Genomic DNA, 20,700 nt, shown 5'->3' with positions numbered 1-20,700 from the left:
GCTCTTGAAACCCTCACCCCTTGGTACTATGTCTACACTTAGAGCAATGCAGAACACCACAGGCCTTCAAGCACCAAAACACGACTGTTGACCTACATTTGCTCTTCAATCCAAAATTCCTTAAAGAAAGGATATACACTAACCAGCAGCATATGAAAGTACCCAACTATCCTCACCTGCTTATAGAATAAATCAGGAGGCTAAAAAAATTGCTACCAAAAACTCATATTCACACACACTCATTTAGGCAGCATTAGGATGGTGGGCTCTGGTGGTGGATGGTCCAGGTTCAGTTCTTGGCTTTGTCAGCTCCAAACCAAATGGCCCAAGTGCAGTTACTTAACCTCCCTACACTTCAGTTTTTTCATCTATTAAGTGGTTCACAGCAGCAGTCAACTATGACTACTGCGAGATTAAATGAGATGATATATGGAAATTTCTCAACAAATGCCCCATACATACGGAGTACCCAATAATGGTAGCGATTGACAAACCACTTTTTACTTTGTAGAACCCTTCTGCATACACTGATTTATTAGATTTCCACAACGACTTTACATATTGGTATTATTAAACCTATTGTATGGAGGAGGGAAGGGAGACTCTGGAGGTTTAAGTGACTTAACATGAGGTCATGCAGATAGCAAGTGGCTCAATTTAGACAAGAAGTTACATTTCCTGAGTCCCACCCCAGTGCTCTTTCCATTTTGCCTTGTCCCATCTCAGAGCTAATGGAACTCAAAGTAGATGATTGACAAATATTATTCTATGTAGAGCTTGGTCTCTGGGGCAGAATCTTCTTGGATTCTGCAGACTATAGAGCCTGATTAAAACATTTGGCCAGAGCAATATTTCAAAACTCATTTTCATGATTAATGGAATTCCGCAAATATTATTGAGAAAAGGTCAATGGTTGTAGTAACTAGTGGGTGAGGGGCCCACCTCGTTGGCTAACAAATACACGGCAGCAGCCAATTCCCTTAAGGAGCCTCAAAGATTAGCTAATCATGGTTATTAATTACTCCATCAGTCCCAGACTAATAACTTTATGATTGAGAAGAATTTATTACCTGTGCTATGTCTCTAACATCATAAATCACATAGGATTATATGCAGAGTTTACATGCAGGTCTGGATTACTGATTTCTCGGGTTTCTTCCAACACGGGGGACTATAGAAGGCTTTGTAAAACTTTAGGTGAGGAATTCTTCTAGGAAAAGATGTTTTGTCAGCAATTCCCTGACCATTGCCTCATATTTGTTCAATTTTTTTTATCATATCTGTTTTTCCCCACAGAAATTTGGTCATTTTCTCATCCAATAATTTAAATAAGTCTTTGCAATAATGACATAAGCAATTATAAAATATTTCTAAGCTCTGAAACTAGATTTCACATTGATGGTTTGATGAGTGCAAAATTACAGAATAGTGCAAAATATGAATAATGCTATAAAAGTAATTCAAAAAAGAAATTAATCAGATTAAGTACAACATAGTTTTTAGTGTACCTTGAATTCTGGCACTTGACAAAAAAATCTATGATGAGGCTGTTGTGGAAAGCCCATACGGGGTGGTGGAAAGGGCTTTCTAAGCTGGCAAGAGCTCTGAGGGTTGAAGGCTCTGTTTCTCCATTATGTCAAATGCCTTGAAACCCGAGGATTTCTGTTTGCTTGCTCTCAGTGTATCACATGTACTGCTTTTAGACTTATCAGCCATAATTTGGGTTGTTTAAAATTTTTAAGTTGTTTGATCTGTTGTCTCAGGCTCACAAAAAGAAAAAGAAGGAAGAGAATAAAAGAAGAGCTATTTGAGAGAAAGAGGAGAAATGCAAAAGACTTAGAAAGTCCAGGGCACCAGGATCATCTGCATTGTCCTCCCAAGGGAAGAATGCGCTTGGTGGGGAGTGGTGCTAGGTAATACATGCCTCTGTGCCAGCTCTGACGGAGCACCGCGGGCCCTAACACCTTATTCACTGCCCAAAGCAGGGGTGTGGAGAGGGCAAGAGGGAAGAGGTCTGCGCATGGGGAAGGGGATGTAGTCGGAGATGGTGGTGGAAGGCAGGAAATCATAAATTAGGTACTAAGCATAAGAGAGACCATAGACACTGAACTCTACCTCTGGAACTAATAATGCATAATATGTTAATTAATTGAATTTAAATAAAATAAAATTTTAAAAATAAACTTTGGAATATGCTCCAAAGTTATTTTTTCATTAAGAATAAAAAATAAATAAATTCCAAACTGAAAAAAAAGAGAGGCCACAGATTTAACATATTCTAACCATCCTCTACACTGTAAAATGATAAAATGGAAGAAAATACATTTTCTGAGACTTTTAGTTTAGCATCAGTACTTCTTCTCTTGAGAGTGTTAATACAGCTTTAGTGAGGAATTTAAGCCTGCTGTGTGATTCTTGTTCAAAAACAGCTTAGTCATTCAGAGGAGGGTCATCTGGTTTTGGGGGGGCCAGTCCTCCATGTCACCTGGCTTTGCAGGAGGCCAAGCTTATAAGTTGCTGCCATCTGTCATACGAGCCTAGTCAAACTGGACTCTTCTCACACTGGGTGACATACTACAAAGCACTCCTGCTTTTCACTCAAAAGGTATGTGTAACGTTTCAGAACATTGGTGTTTCCATTTGCCCTTGCCTCTTAACACAGAAAATTAAGGGCTAACTTTAATCATATGGTTATTTTGACTTACTGGGAGCTCAGACTTACTCTCTTGAGAAAGCAACGTGCCAGAAGTTCAGGGTTTTCAGTGCACTTTTTCAATTCTTTTAGAAAAGTCCTAGGGAAGGAAAAGTATAATAACGTTTTAATTTTTTACATGTATGAGGTTAAAACACATAAGGTTTTTTCTTAACCAAAATCACATAAGATTTTAAGAGGTGCTCAGAAAAATTCTGTTTCCTAGGCTTTATTGCTCGTGACTCATCTTCAACATATTGATTTGGAAGAAAAAAACATTCTGTGACATTACTAGGATTCCTTGAAGCCAACCACAGCTATCCTGATAATTCTAGGCACTAGCTGCAGACAGACAAGATGCACGATGCTCCCTGCTACATGAGAATCACGTGAATATGAACGGCTGTTGCTGCTTCTACTGCTAATATCACTGAGGACTTGAGGCAAGCCAGGCATAAGCTAAGTACTTCATAAACAATATCTCATTCAATCCCCCACCAAACCTAGTAAGGTAGGGTTTCATAAATGTGAAACCCGAGGTGTAAAAGAGGTTGACTAACTTCTCCGGGGAGGGTAGCAGAAATGGGATTTTCATTTCAGTTGTGTGTCTGGCCAATGGGCAAGAGATGGGGTTGGGAAAAAACTGTGGGTCAATTCACCAAGCAGTATCTTCTTTCCCATCGATTACATGTGTGATTTGGGGTTATCATATTGGGTAGAGAGGAAACTAGCTGCAGGTTCATCTGTGAAATGAAAGGCTTGGAAGATGATCTCCAAAGTCCCTTCGTCCTCTAATTCTCTAGAACTCAACACGCAAGCACCCCTGGGCTAAAACGACAACTTGTCTGACCAGTTAGCATTTTCCAACACTAGCTCCCAGCACTACTCAATGATAGTAGGTATGTGGAAGTGTGTCTTGGTCATCTTTGTATTCCCAACGCAGAACACAGTGCCTGACACAGAATAGGTCCTCAATAAAGGCAGATGTAGGAATAGATAAATAAGCAAAGAAACACACAAAAAATATAACATTAATGCCTGACCCCTGGTACATGTTCCATTGCTGCCTTTTCCCTTCTCCCTCAGAGATCTGTGGCACTTCTTCCCTCCTTCTTATCCCATCCCATCCCAACCACGTCCGCTGACTCTGGACTACTTGCTTAAACCGAGCAATGTCTACAAATGTTCATCTCCAAATCCCATCGGTCTGATTTCTGTTTTTCTCTTACTTTCCATTTTTCCTGATAATTTGAATTATTATGTACCTGTTGTGAAATTCATAAAGTTCTCTAATATTCCCAAAGAGAAATTCTTTGTTATTCTGAAGAACATCTGGAATCAGATGTTTCAGCCAAATAAAATCCATTGGAGTGATATATCCCTGCAAAGGTGGAAACAAGGTAGGTTTTACAGATAGGAACATTTAAGAGATGATCTGAATTAGTACTCCAGGGACCAAAACTTTAATAATTGGGAAATACGGCACACTTATTTCCTGAAAGCCATTCCACCAAATGCTTTCTTTTGATATTATTCCCTTCGTGTGTCCATCTTCAGAAGAAGATGGTTAAATTTAAACGGTGATGATAATAAAACAGCATTTTATAGAAAGAACACGTATATTTTTAAATGTTTGTTATACAAGCCAAGTGTGAAAGCAAAAAATTTATCCATCATTTTACAACCAAATGCAATTAGTCTTGTTTTATTATGTTTCCTTCATGACTTTTTAAAAGCTTATCTTATACTGTTTTTAATTTAATTTTATAAGCATTTTTCAATGTTGCTGCATATTATTCAAAATAATTATTTTGTAACAGTTGAATAATATTTCATTCAGCATAAATATCAGACTTTATTAACATCCCCCTTTTTATTGGAGATTTTATTTTCTTCTGATATTTTATTATAAAAATTCTATTATAATTTTGTATAGATCATTTATTTCTCAAGATTATTTCCTTAGGAAAAGAGCAAAAAATCAAATTTTCACTCTCAGCAAAATATCCTACTTGAAACAATTCTCCCTTATTAAATGATCAAAAGCATTCAATGATTATGTCCATTGTTGGCAACCATAGGGTAAACCTCTTGGGCCCTGCTAAAATCAGTATGAATTGATACAATCTTTTGCAAGTTATTTGGTTACATGGATCAATAGTCATAAGAATGTTCTTATTCCTATTGGAAAGATACTTGTGATATTATAAGACCTGAACTCTTGGTGGAAATTCTAGAGACATATGGCAACTATTTTAAGTCTCTTTGTGCAAAAGAACTTCTCTAATTTGAATACATGCTTAATGTCCTCTACCCCAGTCTACTTACATCAATTATGCTCTTAATCTCTTTTATATAAATCTCTTCCGTCTCAAGCAAGTCATGTATCATGCGCCTGAATCACAGCAGCAGGTGGGAATATGAAAGAGAAAGAGATGAGGGAAGGGAGAGAAGGTTTTTAGAATTCTTTTAGGATAATGCACATCAATACAGTTTCCCTTAGCGGCTTACCTACTTAGCTTGCGGTCAGTGCATTCTGTTCTACTGAACAGCCAAGGCCAACACCTCACTCAAGCACACTCCGATCACACTGGCATAAGAAGAAACCGTAAGGTTAGAGGACTCAGAACCTATTTGTACAGCCAATGAATGATCTGTCCTCTGGTGGGTCACAGTGTAGAGGTCAAGAAGGCAGAGATTGTGGAGTCGGAAATGCCAGGTTTGGATCCTTGGTCAGGAAGACCTGCCTGACCCCTACATTGTATGTATGGTTTCTGAGATTTTTCTCTGCAGCTTTCTGCTCTTTCATTGCTCATATCAAGATCTTTGACCCACATGGGTGGACTTTGTTGTGCATGAGGTTAGATGGATTCTGGTCATGCTCCCTTTCTCTGGCATCTAATGTTCCAGTAGGATTGGTTTCCTCGGCCAACAGACATGACCTCTGTCTGCTTCCCCTGAGAAAGGCAGGTGGGAGCCATGGTGGGCAGAATGCTATGATGACCCCCCGGATTCCTGACACCCTGTGTACATACACCTCCTCCCAGTTAATTAACTGAACACTAATTTAGGTGCTGCTGAGGAGGGACTTTGCCATTCTGTTTTGTTCCAAATCAGTTGACCTTAAGATAGGTAGTTTACCTGGTTGGGCTTTCCTAGTCTCATGAACTCATCAGACCTGGGTCTGGAAGTCAGAAAGACTGGAAGCATGAGAAAGATTTAACACAAAGGAAACTGTCCTCGGCTGGCTCTGGAGATGGAAGAGGCTGTGTGGCAAGGAACACGGGCTGCCTCTAGATGCTGAGAGTGGCCCCCAGCTAATAACCAGCAAGGAAACTGGGACTTTAGTCCTACAGTTGCAAAGGAACTGAATTCTGCCACAACCACATCAACTTAGAAGACAATACTGAGCACAGCTGACCAACTTTATTTTAGCTCTGTGGGACCTGACCTAAAGCCAGTCATGCTGTGGCTGGACTCTCATCACAGGAAACTGTGAGCTGTTAAATTAGTGGTCATATTTTTTGCAGCAATAGAAAACTAATAGAGTAAGACCAGTCTCCACATCTATCTCCAGATAGACTGTTTCCTTTCTCTGCTCAGACACTTTTTCTTTTGGGCTTTCTTTTAGGTCTCTAAGTGAGTTAGTGTTTATACTGGTGATCATGTATGGAATACATACATTTATGGTTTCCTATGAACTGTTAGTAGATTATCTATTAAAAGGTAGCTTATCCCAGTAATTTCTCTGACATTCTCCATAGCAACATTTTTCTAAATATGTCTCTTGAAATAAGGGAAATAAAAGCAAAAATAAACTATTGGGACTACATCAAAATAAAAACTTCTGCACAGCAAAGGGAACAATCAACAAAACTAAAAGACAACCTATGGAATGGGATAAGATATTTGTAAATGGCATATCTGATAAAGGGTTAGTATCCAAAATACATAAAGAACTTATACAACTCCATACCAAAAGAATCCCAAATAAGCCAATTAAAATTGGGCAGAAGACATAAATAGACATTTCTCCAAAGAAGACATACAGATGACCAACAGATGCATGAAAAGATGCTCAACATCACTCATCATCAGGAAAATACAAATCAAAACTACAATGAGGTATCACCTCACACCTGTCAGAATGGCTAAAATTGATAAGACAAGAAACAACAAGTGTTGGTGAAGATATGAAGAAAAAAGAATCCTTGTGTGCTGTTTGTGAGAATGCAAACCGGTGCAGCCACTGTGAGAAACAGTGTGGAGGTTCCCCCCCAAAAAATTCAAAGCAGAATTCTAGTAATTCCACTACTAGGTATTTACCCAAAGAATACAAAAACACTAATTCAAAAAGATATATGCACACCTATGTTTATTGCAGCATTATTTACAATGGCCAAATTATGGAAGCAGCCCAAGTATCCATCAATAGATGAATGGATAAAGAAAAGGTGGTATAGATCTACAGTGGAATATCACTCAGTCATAAAACGAAATCTTGCCATTTGCAACATGGACGGATCTAGAGAGTATAAAGCTAAGTGAAATAAGTCAGTCACAGAAAGACAAATACCATGTGATTTCACTCACAGGTGGAATTTAAGAAACAAAACAAATGAACAAAGGAAAAGAAAAAAAGAGAAACCAAAAACAGACTCTTAACTTTAGAGAACAAACAGATGGTTACTAGAGGGGAGGTAGGTGGGGGGATGGGTGAAATAGAGGAAAGGGATTAAGAGTACACTTATGATAAGCACTGAGTAATGCATAGAATTGTTGATACACTAGATTGTACACCTGAAACTAATATAACACTGTATGTTAACTACGCTGGAAATAAAATAAAAATAATTAAATAAAAATTAAAAAGCTGAACTAAAAAAAATACATAATATATGGTAGTCTATCCTAGTAAAGGGTTTCTTTTTCTCTCATAAAACGGATATGGCAAGGGACAAATAATCAAAGGATATAATACAGGAAATTCACATATATATAAAAATGACTTTGTCTTATGAAAAAATGCTCAATTCATGCTAATCCAATAAAGACATAATAAAAAGAAGTAATGTTCAACTACTAGAATGGCAGGAATTTCAAATCTCAAAGGAAGACTAATAGATAAGAATGTGGAAACACTCTCGGATAATATTGATAGAAGTGTAACTGCATACAACATTACTTGGAAATAGCTCATCAAAATTTAAAACATGTGGGGGCGCCTGGGTGGCGCAGTCGTTAAGCGTCTGCCTTTGGCTAGGGGTGTGATAAAAAAATGCCATGCAGTTTTAAAAAAAGAATGAAGCTGAGTCATGCTAGTATGACACAGTCCTGGTATTTTAAGTGAATTAAGAAACAAAAACAAAAAGCAAGATGGGGTGCCTGGGTGGCTCAGTCAGTTAAGTGTCTGCCTTTGGCTCAGGTCATGATCCCAGGGTTCTGAGATCAGCCTGCTTTTCTCTCTCCCTCTGCCCCTCCACCCAGCTTGTTCTCTCTCTCTCTCTCTCCCCCTCCCTCTCTCTCTCCAAAATAAATAAATCTTTAAAAAACCCATGAAGAACAGTTTACATAATATGACCGTAAAACTGAGTTTGTGTACATATATACATACAATTGTGTACACTTAGAAAATTCATTCAAAGAAACTTAAGACACTGTTAACAGTGATTGCTTTTGGAGAGTTGTATTGAAGGCTAGAAAACAAGGAAGGAGAATTTTTACATTTTATTTTATGCGCTTCTACAATCTTTGATTAAAAAACTTTTACCAGTTTTATAATTTAAAAAATGGTTTACATGACATTTTAAAATGAATGTTACTGCAGGTAAGACATATAAACCCCATTTGAGAGATAAAAATAAAACCTACAACTTACATATTTTATAGCTCAACAGTTATCTTTTCTTAAAATAACAATTTTGTATCTATTTTTTCTTTTTTTTAAATTAGTTTCAGAGGTAGAATTTGGTGATTCATCAGTTGCATATAACACCCAGTGGTTATTACATCATGTGCCCTCCTTAATGCCCATCACCCAACTATCCCTTCCCGCCACGCACCTCCCCTTCAGCAACCCTCAGCTTGTTTCCTAGAGTTCAGCATCTCTTATGGTTTGCCTCCCTCTCTATTTTCATCTTATTTTCTTTTTCCTTCCCTTCCGCTATATTCATCTGTTTTGTTTCTTAAATTCCACATATGAGTGAGATCATATGATAATTGTCTTTCTCTGGTTGACTTATTTCACTTAGCATAATACCCTCTAGTTCCATCCACATCATTGCAAATGGCAAGATTCCATTCTTATTGATGGTGTTGATGGACATCTGGGTTCTTTCCATATTTTGGCTACTGTGGATATTGCTGCTATAAACACTGGGGTGCAGGTGCCCCTTTGAATCACTATGATTGTATCCTTTGGGTAAATACCTAGTAGTGCAATTGCTGGGTCCTAGTGTGGCTCTATTTTTAACTTTTTGAGGAACCTCCATACTGTTTTCCAGAGTGGCTGCACCAGCTTGCATTCCCACCAACAGTGTAGAAGGGTTCGCCTTTCTCTGCAACCTCACCAACATCTGTTGTTTCCTGAGTTGTTCATTTTAGCCATTCTGATGGGTGTGAAGTGGTACCTCATTGTGGTTTTGGTTTGTATTTCCCTGATGCCATTTGTATATCTTCTTTGCATCTATTTATAAACCCTTATTATAAGACAAGACTGGTAAAGGATAGTCACTGACAAAGGATACAATTTCAAGAAGTATACAGACTAACAAAAAGTTACTTTAGGATCACATTTGGCTACAAAGTCACTAAGAGGTTCTACTTTTTATAATCATCCTGAAATGAGGACAGTTGCTATGTCAGAAGGAAATAGGGGAATGCAATCTATTTCTATGAGCCGTGGCATCAACAACAGCCACAGTTAAGTATTCATAAAAACCAGAGTACAGCCAGCCTCTTAAGCCCTTATGAAGCGGTGGGCTTAAGCAACTTGGCGAATCTGTTTAAGAACGTATTGACAATTACATGAAGTCAGAAGACAGAGATAACTACATGGTGGGTAGAAATCTATTTTATTACCCAACAGTTATGGAAGAACTTAGAGACTCAGCAGTTTTTAGGAATCTGACACAAGAAAGCATTCACAGGGGTGCCTGGGTGTCTCAGTTGTTAAGCTTCTGCCTTCAGCTCAGGGCGTGATCCCAGAGTCCTGGGATCGAGCCCCGCATCAGGCTCCCTACTCTGCTGGGAGCCTGCTTCTTCCTCTCCCACCTTCCCTGCTTGTGTTCCCTCTCTCGCTGGCTGTTTCTCTCTCTGTCAAATAAATAAATGAAATCTCTTTAAGAAAAAAAGAAAGAAAGAAAGTATTTACAACTCAGAAGGAAAAAGAAATCACTTGTCATGTCATGTCCCAGTTTATAGTTTGGAAACAGTCTAGAGCTCTTGTCTAACTGCTTCATTTTACTTGTTTAAGTGCAATGGGTACAACTCCAATGATAGGAAGTCCCTTGTACACCATCCACCTAGATTTCAGTTCAGATTCTTTTTTAAAATAGCCTTCACACCACAGTTAAGCCATTCTTTTTCCTTTCTCTCCTTAGTTTTTTTTTTTAAATAACATTAAATGGGAGAACATTTATGACTCTTTCTCTGATGACTGCCTGCTTTATTATTCCAAAGCCTATAACTTTGTTTGTAGAAAAGGCTATCAAGGATTTAACATCTCAAGTCATCAAGTACATATAATGCAGATGAAGAACAGAAAATATAGAAAGTACTCAAGTAATGTGAAAACATTTGAACACCTAGAGCAACTGATGTCCTGATGGATATCTATCCAGAGGCAGAGCACTGTAATTAGGGCACCGAACGGAGTTGACCATGCTAGGTCAGCCTGCAGTAATGAATTCTACACTAGTGTACATTCTGTCACTTTGTTTTACACTGAAAAGTGGATCTTCCCCCACCTCCTGACCCTGAGGTCATTAAGGAGGAAATGGAGGGGTAAAGCGTTTGAAGGAACTGTTTCTTCTCTGAAGCCATATTTCAAGGTAGCATAAAAACAGAGTTTTGGTTGCATTCGATATGACATTTCATGTTTTTTCAGATGACACCATAACCAAGGGGCAAGAATGGAACCTCTTTTAAAAACTGAATGCAGGATGCCTGGTTGGCTTAGTCAGTTAAGCCTCTGCCTTCAGTTCAGGTCATGATCCCTGCTCAGCAGGGAGTCTGCTTCTCCCTCTCCCTCTGCCCCTCACCCCCTGCTCATGCTCTCTCTCTCTCAAATAAATTAAAAAAAAATTTTTTTTAATAAAAAATAAAAACTGAATGCAACCCTATTTTGTAAGCAAGATCATTAATGTACATACATGTTAGTATTTCCTGATGTTTCTTGTTTGTCCATGCATCCTAGTCCCTTCCTTCTCCCCTCCCCATTTCCTAGCTCTCTAATAGAAGAGTACCCTTTTGGAAACCAGCCTTTCTGGAGTATATTTTTATTTTTGCTCATTAATTCTCAACACAATTTGCCATCAAGAGTTTTTATTTACTCCTGGTATGACAGATCACAACACACACATCACAAAGTATTATAGATTTTCACTTTTTAACAGTTAGTTTTCATCTAAAACCCTTTTTGCCAAGTTGAAAAGACTGTTTTTATCCTTCTCAAACTCTAGCACATCTGACATAATGGGTACTCACCTTAACCCTTTGTCTCCCTTTGGTTTCTCTCTATTATTCAACCTTCATTCACCACCCACCTCTCTGTTTCTTCCCTATTTCCTCCTTGCTTCATCTTCCTCCTCCTGTCCAATGTTATTGATCCCACAGCTCTGAGCTCAGGTTTTCAGCTTCATTCTTTCCTCTTTTCTCATGCTGTTGACCCTCCCACATCATTGTCTTCCTCCCAGACCTTTATTATACTCAAGCCCATGTTGCCAATAGTGACACACTTGTCAGCCGGATGCCTCCCAGACGTCTCAGTCACCTCAGGTTGGAACAGAATTCATTAGACAGAAGGAGCACGTGTATCAGTTTAACTGCCATTTCCTGGGTCCCTAAAGCACAACTGTCATTTCAAAGTCCTGCTTACCATTATTGCTTATACAACCAATCTGTAGCCAAGCCTCTTCATTTCCTCTCTCTACAGGCCTCTTGGAGTCACTGTTTAGTCTCCATTTCTGGTGCAGCCAGGAGAAAGCAAGCTCTTCCCTCCTCTCATCTTGAATACTTTGGTGCACTCCTGGCAGCTCCCCTGGCCTCTAAGGTCTCCCTCCCACCAATCTATTTTGCAGACCACTAGTCTATGCCCTTCCTAAAGCTCCATTTCCATCATGCCATCATTCTCCCTCTTCAGAAACTTAAAACAGCTTCCAATTGCCCACAGTTGCCAACAGTCCTTCCAGGATTTCAAGACTCTCCATTCATGTGATAAGAATCTACTTGGGGAGCTTGTTCTAAAGGTAAATCCGGACTGACAGATCCAGAATGGGGAGCAATGGGTGGGAATTACAGGTGGAATCTATAATTTGTACAAGCACCCCAGACAACCTAGTGCAGGTGTTCTGCTGTTCAAACAAGGAATCTGACCCATACCTTTTAGCCACCTCCTTCCCTCTCCCCGCGTTTACGTTCTTAGACCAGTGTTATTATTTTACACTCCCTTTGAAATTCTAATCATTCTTGAAAACTCAGTTCCAAGTCTCCCTTTTCCATGAAAACTTTTTCTAACAGCTTTGAATGAAATTGGTACCATAGTCTTGTCCTTACTTCCCAGGCAAAGACCATTAGATCCATTTACCAAACATTTATTGGTTATAGGCACCATTATAGCCATTTGGGCTCAAGAAACGCCCCATAATCCTAGGCCTTAGCTCATAGTCTAGAGGCAGAGACAAGAAGATCAATGACTCCAGTTTGTTTCTCAGAGTCCACGGTCTCAGAGGGGAGGGGGGTGGGGGAATGGGATAGACCGGTGATGGGTAGTAAGGAGGGCACGTATTGCATGGTGCACTGGGTGTTATACGCAACTAATGAAACATCGAACTTTACATCAAAAACCAGGGATGTACTGTATGGTAACTAACATAATATAATAAAAAAAAGCATTAAAAAAAGAAGAAGATCAATGACTCCAATACAGTGTGATAAGGTACCAGGTAGTCAGAGTTAGGTGCAGAGGAGGGGCTGAAATAAGGCTAAGGGTAGCAGGAGACACTGCCAGTTTTAAGTTGAGCAAAGTTTAAGCTGAGTTTAAAAAAGAAAGGGAGCAAGGGGAAACATTTGAAAGAAGTATATCCCCGGCTGAGGGGAACAGTGTAGAGGAGAAACAGAAGCAAGACACGCATGCTCTACCAGTACTCGTAAATTCTTCGGGGGGGCTGGGCCAACAGTCTAGAGGGTTCATAAAATGCCAGAAGCAAATACGACCTTAAAGACCATTCAATTCATCCTTGTTTTGCAGATGAAAAAAATAAGAGGTCCAGAGCCTCAAAGTGACTTGCTAAAGATCCTTGCCTTTGGCAAAGCCAATGTTCTTTGTGCTGTTACGTTGCCCCTCTCTGCCTGTGTTTGGAATGCATCCAAAGTTCTGTTTCCTGATTACTAAATAAAACACAAATTAAAATGAAACTAATATGATATTGGAAAAATACTGGGTTTCAGGGCATTAGGTTTTCAAGTCTATTTCTGCCTCCAATATACAGGGTGACCTTGAGCAAGTCACTTTCTTTCCCAGGGTGCTCATTTCCTTATGTGTCAAAAGGCCAAATTAGATAAGCCTGAGCATCCGTGCTGGCTCCCAATGATGCTGTGGTCTTTGGTCTACTCACACCTGGCTTTTCATTTCCTTCTGCAAGCAATGAAACAAAACTTGGAAGACCTTCTATTCATCACATCCTCAACGAACTAAATAGCTACTGTGTAACTGGAGAGTGCACCCGACAGCAAGGACAGGGGAATCCACGTGGGCTGGAGATGTCCCGGAGAAGGGGAAATCTGAACTCTAGAAGGGGTGAGGGCTTGGCCAGGAAGACAGCAGGGTGTTCCAGGAAGAAGGAAACATGAGCAGGGTCTGGGAGTTCTGGCCACACAGGGGCCTGGCAGGAACCACGGTGCTAGGGAGGGGGCTGGACGGGGAGCCAGGGAGGCAGGGGGACCCCGGATGGAGGAGATGCTCGTCCTGCCAGGCTACAGTGTAGACTTGATGCAGGAGCCCGGGGGAAGGGGTAGGAGATGCATTTGGCCAGCAGGGCAGGCAACTCGCCAGAAGACCGTTTCATTAAGCACAGAAGAGGCCCTGAGGGCTCAGACTTAGGGAAAGATGTTCTTGGTTCTCCATCCTTCTTCTGTTTCGATTAGGTGTTCCGTAATGACACAATCGATTCTCAGAACTGTAAATGGTAGCAACGTGAATGCTACAGACTCGCACAATGATCCGTTGAAACCAATGATATTTTAAGCAGCAAGGAAAGGTCTGATGACTAGAAACACTTCCCTGGTTTTAGGAGGCTCACGGTGAGACTTCTGCTCTGTTGCTCCTTCTCTTCTTTTGTGTCTCAGGTTCTATATTTTGTCTTATGTCATTTGGATCTGACCTCATTCATTACTCTGAAGTGTTTAGAGTAAACTACCTCAAATTCTTTTTGGAAGAGGACAGGGCATAAATAAATTATTATTAAAGTTTATCTGGATGGACGCTTCAAGATCACGTGATAAATAGTGACCAAGTAATTTCACACATACTGAACTTTTTTAAAAGAGGGATTGATTATAAACCCAAACGCATGAATCCTAACTCAAGTTAACCATCCTGCATTTGCACAGCATTTTAGGGATTATAAAGTTTTTTTTTAATTGTAAAATACATATAACATCAAACTTACTTACCATTTAAACCAGTTTTAAGTGTACAATTTGGTAACAATAAGTACATTCACAATGTTGTGCAGCCATCACCAGAACTTTCTGGTCATCCCAAACTGAAACTCTGTATCCATTAAACACACTAGCTCTCCATTCCTCTCCCACTCCCCCCACTCCACCGTCACCTCTATTCCACTTTCTGTCTCTAAGAGCTAGCCTATTCTAAGTGCCTCGTTTATGTGGGATCATATAACGTCCGTCCTTTTGTGTCTGTCCTTTTGTTTTTTTCACTTAGCACAGTGTTTCAAAGTTCATCCATGTTGTAGCGTGTGTCAGAATTTCATTCCTGTTTCAGGCTGCATATCTTCAGTTGTTTGCATAGACTACATTTGGCTTATCCTGCCGTCTGTGGATACATACTTAGGTTGCTAGGTTGCTTTCACCTTTGACTCTTATGAAGAACGCTGCTACGAACATTGCTGTGCAAGTCTCTGTCTGAGTCTCTGCTTTCAATTCTTTGAGGTATATACCCAGAAGTAGAAATACTGGGTTATATGATACTTCTATCTTTAACCTTTTGGAAAACCACTGCACTGTTTTCCACAGTGACCACACCACTTGCCATTCCCACCAGCAATGCACCAGGGTTCCAATTTCTACGCATCGTTGTCAACACTTGCCATTTTTCCTTTTTTAAAAATGATAGCCAGCCTAGTGGGTATGAAGTAGAGTTTTTTTCTTAACGTGTGTATTATCTTCCCTGATGCATTCAACACCTGACAAAGAGCTCCTCCAGGGTATCTGTTCTGTTTTATTTACCCTTGTCCACCTGCCTTATAAGTAGGAAATTCTCAATAAATGTTTATCGAATGGATGAATGGTAGAGTTAAGGAACAGATACCAATTCTGTGAGCAAGAGTAGGTACTAATTGTTATTCTTATTTCGCAGAAGAGGAAACTGGGACTCAGAGCATTAAGTGACTTGATTGAGGTCAAACTGCTGGTGAGGCGCTGCCCCCGAGGTCACGTCCAGGCCCTTTAGCTCTAAAACCAATGACAGGGGAACTGATGTGCCAAGGGTGAAGGTCAGTCCACTGCAACAGGACCCAGTATTCTGACTCTGTAGCATGGCTCCATAAATGACAGGGCCTACACAGTGAGGACACAGGTTAGAGAAGAAGGGCTGGTTCAGACCATCAGCTGTGTATGTGTAGGATTCAAGGGATCTGCCTCAAATCTCAGAGCCATGATGCACATCTGCAGTCCAACATAACACAACCTGTGGGAGACTTCTGGTACTCCAAGGAGATTCCTGGAATACTGCTGACAGGAAAACCTTTATTACTTCAGTTCATGGGAAAGGGCTGTACTGGTACTAACTCCAACAGCAATATCCAAGTAACTCAATAATTTTCCGCAAAGAAAAAAAAAATTGAGACTGCGAATAGGCTTCTACTTCATGAAAACAAAGAGAAATGTATTGCAAAAAAAGAGATTCCCAAAGGTAAAATACACATGTATAAAATAAATAAAAAAGATAAAAAAAACATTGAGGACACACTGCTTTCTCCACCTTTCGTACCTCTTTCGCAGACCCAATCTTCTCTGTATCTACTCAGCAGATATCACATTATTCTATTAAGCCCTTTCCTCCCAAGAGGGTTTATTTATTTGTTTATTTATCTGGTATGATAAAAATGTATCTCTCAGAGATATTCCTCTCCCTTTCCAGTATTCCTTAGCCCTATACCTGTGGGGTCAAACAGGTGTTGATGTTGGGCTTTATGACTTTATACCGTCAGATCAACCAAGACTGATTCATGAAATGTATGTTGTTTCAGATCACCTGATTTACCAAGGACTTTAGACCTGGTCTTTTGGAAGTGCTGTTATAAGAAAAAATCTCAGTATAACAAAACTATTTCTAACTCTTAGTTAATGGTCCACTTATTTTAAGTAATACTCAGTAAAAATCCCAAGCAGGCTTATAACTATCTTTTAGAAGTGGTTTGAGTGAGATTTGAACCCCATATGCTCCATAAAGCAGGTAATAAGCACTTAGTAATTATTAACTATTAAGAAAAGGGACACAGAGGATGATATTCTACCAGCACAACCAAACTTAACTAAGTACAAAATTTTTAACACAAATGACAGCGTCTGGGCCAGGCATGTAGCCCCCGTACCATAGCCAATAACTATTTTCTGAACATTTCCATGCTCTGTAATTGCCTTCTCCTCTGTACCACCCTATCCCAGGACCCAAGTCACTGTGCTTGGTTTAGACAGCTCTGGCAAGGCTGGTGCCAGCTGTCTTTTAAACCATAAGCAATAACCAGACAACACTCCAGATTGTCCCTACACAAATGTCACTCATTCACTCCATTGGATATGCCGTCCTGAGTGGAAGGAGGTGGAGTAAGAGGCAGCCCCTTGGAACTTTTTTTTTTTTTTTTTTTTACAGATTTTTATTTATTTATTTAACAGAGATAGAGACAGCCAGTGAGAGAGGGAACACAGCAGGGGGAGTGGTAGAGGAAGAAGCAGGTTCATAGTGGAGGAGCCTGATGTGGGGCTCGATCCCATAACGCCGGGATCACGCCCTGAGCCGAAGGCAGACGCTTAACCGCTGTGCCACCCAGGCGCCCCAAGCCCCTTGGAACTTAAACAGAACCTCAAGAGCCTTGGGGGCTGAAGCCTATGTCAGATCTGCAGATGGGGAGGGAAGAAATGCTGAGCAATCCCTCGTCAGGGAGTGGTACCGAGTCACCGAGTCACAGTCACTGGGGCCATCTGAGCACATGGAGGGGAAATCCGAGTCAGCCCCACACACACCTTGATCCTCTCCCCCACCCCTCCCCCAGTGAGGCTCACCCTATCAGCTGTGCTGGGCCAAGGAGGGTCCCAGAAAGTAGGGCCTGCCTCCAAGACCGTCCCCACCCCTGTGGGGCCCCAATGACGGTTAGATGAGCACATCAGAGAAGCCTTAGCGTGTTGATCTGGAAGGAGCTCACCATTAAGGAGGGGGGAGCTCCCCAGTGCAGAGAAGAGAAAGGAACAAGACGGGTTCGGAGAATGGCCTGCAGGGGAGGGCCACAGTGTGCTTGTCAGTCCCCTTCAGCTTCCAGTTCAGGGCAGACTGACAATGCTTTCACCTGACTGCCGAGCTCCTGGAATTGAGGGAGGATGCCGCCAAAGGCAGCCAAACCACAGGAACAGAGGCGAGAGCTGTGGGAAAGGGGCTAGTGTGCCTCCAGTGTCCGCTCTGGGGCCTTGACGGCTTCAGGGGAGAAGTACACAGGGACCTTTGTACTGTGGGCGAAGCTTCTTGGAAGGAAAGTTTGAACATGTGATGAATGTGGGAAGCGTTCAGCAAAAATTCAACTCGACTGGCAGTTAATGCTCACATACTCTGTGCAAGGCATTGTGGGAGGTTCTTCAAGGGAACTGGAGATGTGCAGGATGGGGTCTCCACCCTCAAGAGGTCTCGGGACTCTCAAGAGTAGGGAAAACAGATCCACGGACAATGTCTACAGTGACAAAAGGCCGCTGCTTGTTGCTGACACGTCACTTGTTGGGCTGGGTCCACTGGTGAGAAGGAGGAGGGCTCTGGCCTTTGGGGCCTCAAGTCCCGTCCACTCACCGGCTCACTAGCATGCGTTTGGGTCTTCCGTTCACATATGCTCAGCTTAACTCTGATGTGACACACTGGAGTGGACACACTCAAGTCTGGAGCCCAGAATCTAGACTAGAAATAGGAACCAGGCACTAAAGGCAATGGATGGGATCATCAAGGAGCAAGGGTAGAGAGAAAAGAAACTCAGAAGGATATGTGTGGGGTGGGAGGGGGCTGGCAGGAGTGAGGCAGGAGGAGGCAGGCAAGGAGATGCTGCATTATCTTAATGAGTGATGCTGTATGAACAGAAAATATGTTCCAAGATGTGAAAAGAAGCAAGCAGGTCCTTTTAGAGCGATGACGGGTGCAGCATGAAGACCACCTCTGCTGGCTCTTCGTATGAGAGGGGCTTTCTGCAGCCTGGGGTGGGCACAAGGATGATGGCCAGCCATGCAGCCCGTGCAGCTGGCCGGACCTATGCTCAGTACTCCACACACATGATTGCTTTTATATTCAGTCCTCACTGGACCTATCCAGGCAGGGATTACTGTGAGGCACAGAGAAGTCAGGTCACTTGCCCAGATACCAGGGTGGACAGGGAGTGAGGTCGGTACCACGCCATGTCTCTAGCAGCCCAGGCCTTGCAGGAACCTGGCTAGTTTTGGAACACACGGCCTGTGGGGTGTCTGAATTCACAGAACAGTATCTGTACAAGTTCTGTGAGGAAATTTCTTTTTCTTTTTTTTTTTTTTAAGATTTTATTTATTTATTTGACAGAGAGAGAGAGCCAGAGAGAGAGGGAACACAAGCAGGGGGAGTGGGAGAGGGAGAAGCAGGCTCCCAGTAGAGCAGGGAGCCCAATGCAGGGCTCAAACCCAGGACCCTGGGATCACGCCCTGAGCTGAAGGCAGACGTCTAACGACTGAGCCACCCAGGGGCCCCTGTGAGGAAATTTCTTATCTAACAGCGTCCAGAAGGTACAAATTTAAGCTAAATAAGTCAAGCCTGGCACTGTATCGGTATCCTTCAGCTGTGTTAACATTAAGCCAGTCAGTTATCAAATCCATCACTGCTTTCATGATCTCAGTCAACATTTATCTCTTCTTCAGGTCTTTTTTGCTTCTATCACCTCCCAGGTTCTCTGGAACGTAGGTGGCTGTCTCCTCTGCCCATAACTCATGATAGTGCCCTGACGCCCACCCTCTGGCCCTCTCTCCTACATCTGCTTCCCTTCTGCTCTCTCTCTGACCTATCTTGTCCCTTCTCAATCTAACATGCCAATTGCAATGCTTCTCATTTTTCAAGTTTACCATTTTCATGGTACAGTACTTTTTCCAGTACTTTCCATAGTACTTTCTAGTGTTCTGTGAAGCACATTTCTGAGAGAGAGAGATTTCAAGTCGTTTATAAATCTAACTGTAGCGGTCTTTGTTCGCAAGCAGCTACTGTGGACGCTGAGGACGTGGGCACAACACAGTCCTCCATGCTGTTCAAATCAGCATCGCCACTATCACCCACCTATTTTTATTTCCAACGAGTTTCAGAATTTTCGTACAATCCCTCCCAATAAAAAGAAACATGAGTACTTTGTTCTATACCATCAAGTCTATTATCCTCTTCCTCTCCCTGTGGGGTGGGATAGGGAACCAGCCTGCCGCAGGAAATGCTCCCAGATGGACAAAGGAGGCTGCTGCCCCCTTCACTGCGTGGTGTGTGTTCTGGTTCACTCTGCTGGGCCCCCTCTCCCATCCACATCCTCTCCCCTCCCCCAACCACAAGCCCTACATCCTCTTACAGACCTCCTGACTCACTTTTGAAATCGTTTATCTGTCTGTGGTGTCTATGTGTAAATAGAATGATGTAAATATGTGATTTTTAGATGCGTTTTTCAATGTTGGAGTCAGTTTGTATTTCTTGCAGGTACAGCCCTATGTGTTCACACAGATGGAAAACAGGGGAGGACACCTGTGTATATGGACTTGGTTCCAATGACCTGAAAGGAATATAATGGTAAACGAACATTTGCACATAAATGGAACAAATACATATGACAGCTGGGGGGGGGGGTTGTATGTGGAACCACAGTCGGGGTTTTATTTCCCATAGATAAAGAAGGGAGGTGATTTGCACTGTACAAACAGTGAATCAGCTTATGTATGGGTCACTGTCGGTGACCCTTACAAATCACATTATATTACTATTTCTGTATGTGGTCCGACATGCATATGGCACTATGATCTCTTAGCAATGCTAAGTCATGCTTTCTATTGATAATATATGAAAAGAACTGTATGGTTGAAAATACGGTGAAGAGCTTAAAGAAAGCAATTACAAAACTTCCTAAAACTCTAGTTTGAAATAACAAATACAACGTTGTTTACAGTTTCAAACTCTGGTTCAATAAACTACTTTTTTTTTTTTACATATTGGAATGCATATTTTATTATAAAATTAAGTCCTCTTATTTCTCTTCTTTATTTTTTTTAATGATTTTTTATTATATTGTGTTAGTCACCATACAGTA

The 20,700-nt window shown here is 41.3% G+C and overlaps 1 protein-coding gene across 1 annotated transcript in view; it reads right to left on the bottom strand.

Moving 5' to 3' along the window:
* MCF2L2 (MCF.2 cell line derived transforming sequence-like 2) overlaps positions 1-20,700 on the bottom strand; it is a 253,980-nt gene that overhangs the window by 61,324 nt on the left and 171,956 nt on the right. Inside the window, exons 16-18 of the mRNA XM_040621737.1 lie at positions 5,021-5,087; positions 3,958-4,073; positions 2,723-2,792 (exon numbers count right to left, since the gene is read on the bottom strand). Of these exons, the coding sequence (XP_040477671.1) occupies positions 2,723-2,792; positions 3,958-4,073; positions 5,021-5,087 (253 nt within the window). The remainder of the gene's footprint in view (positions 1-2,722; positions 2,793-3,957; positions 4,074-5,020; positions 5,088-20,700) is intronic.

The sequence above is a fragment of the Ursus maritimus genome, unplaced genomic scaffold, assembly GCF_017311325.1.
Source record: "Ursus maritimus isolate PB19 unplaced genomic scaffold, ASM1731132v1 scaffold_4, whole genome shotgun sequence".
Lineage (NCBI taxonomy): Eukaryota > Metazoa > Chordata > Mammalia > Carnivora > Ursidae > Ursus > Ursus maritimus.
Note: the sequence above shows the minus strand (reverse complement) of the source record. Positions and strands in the feature narration are given on the sequence as shown.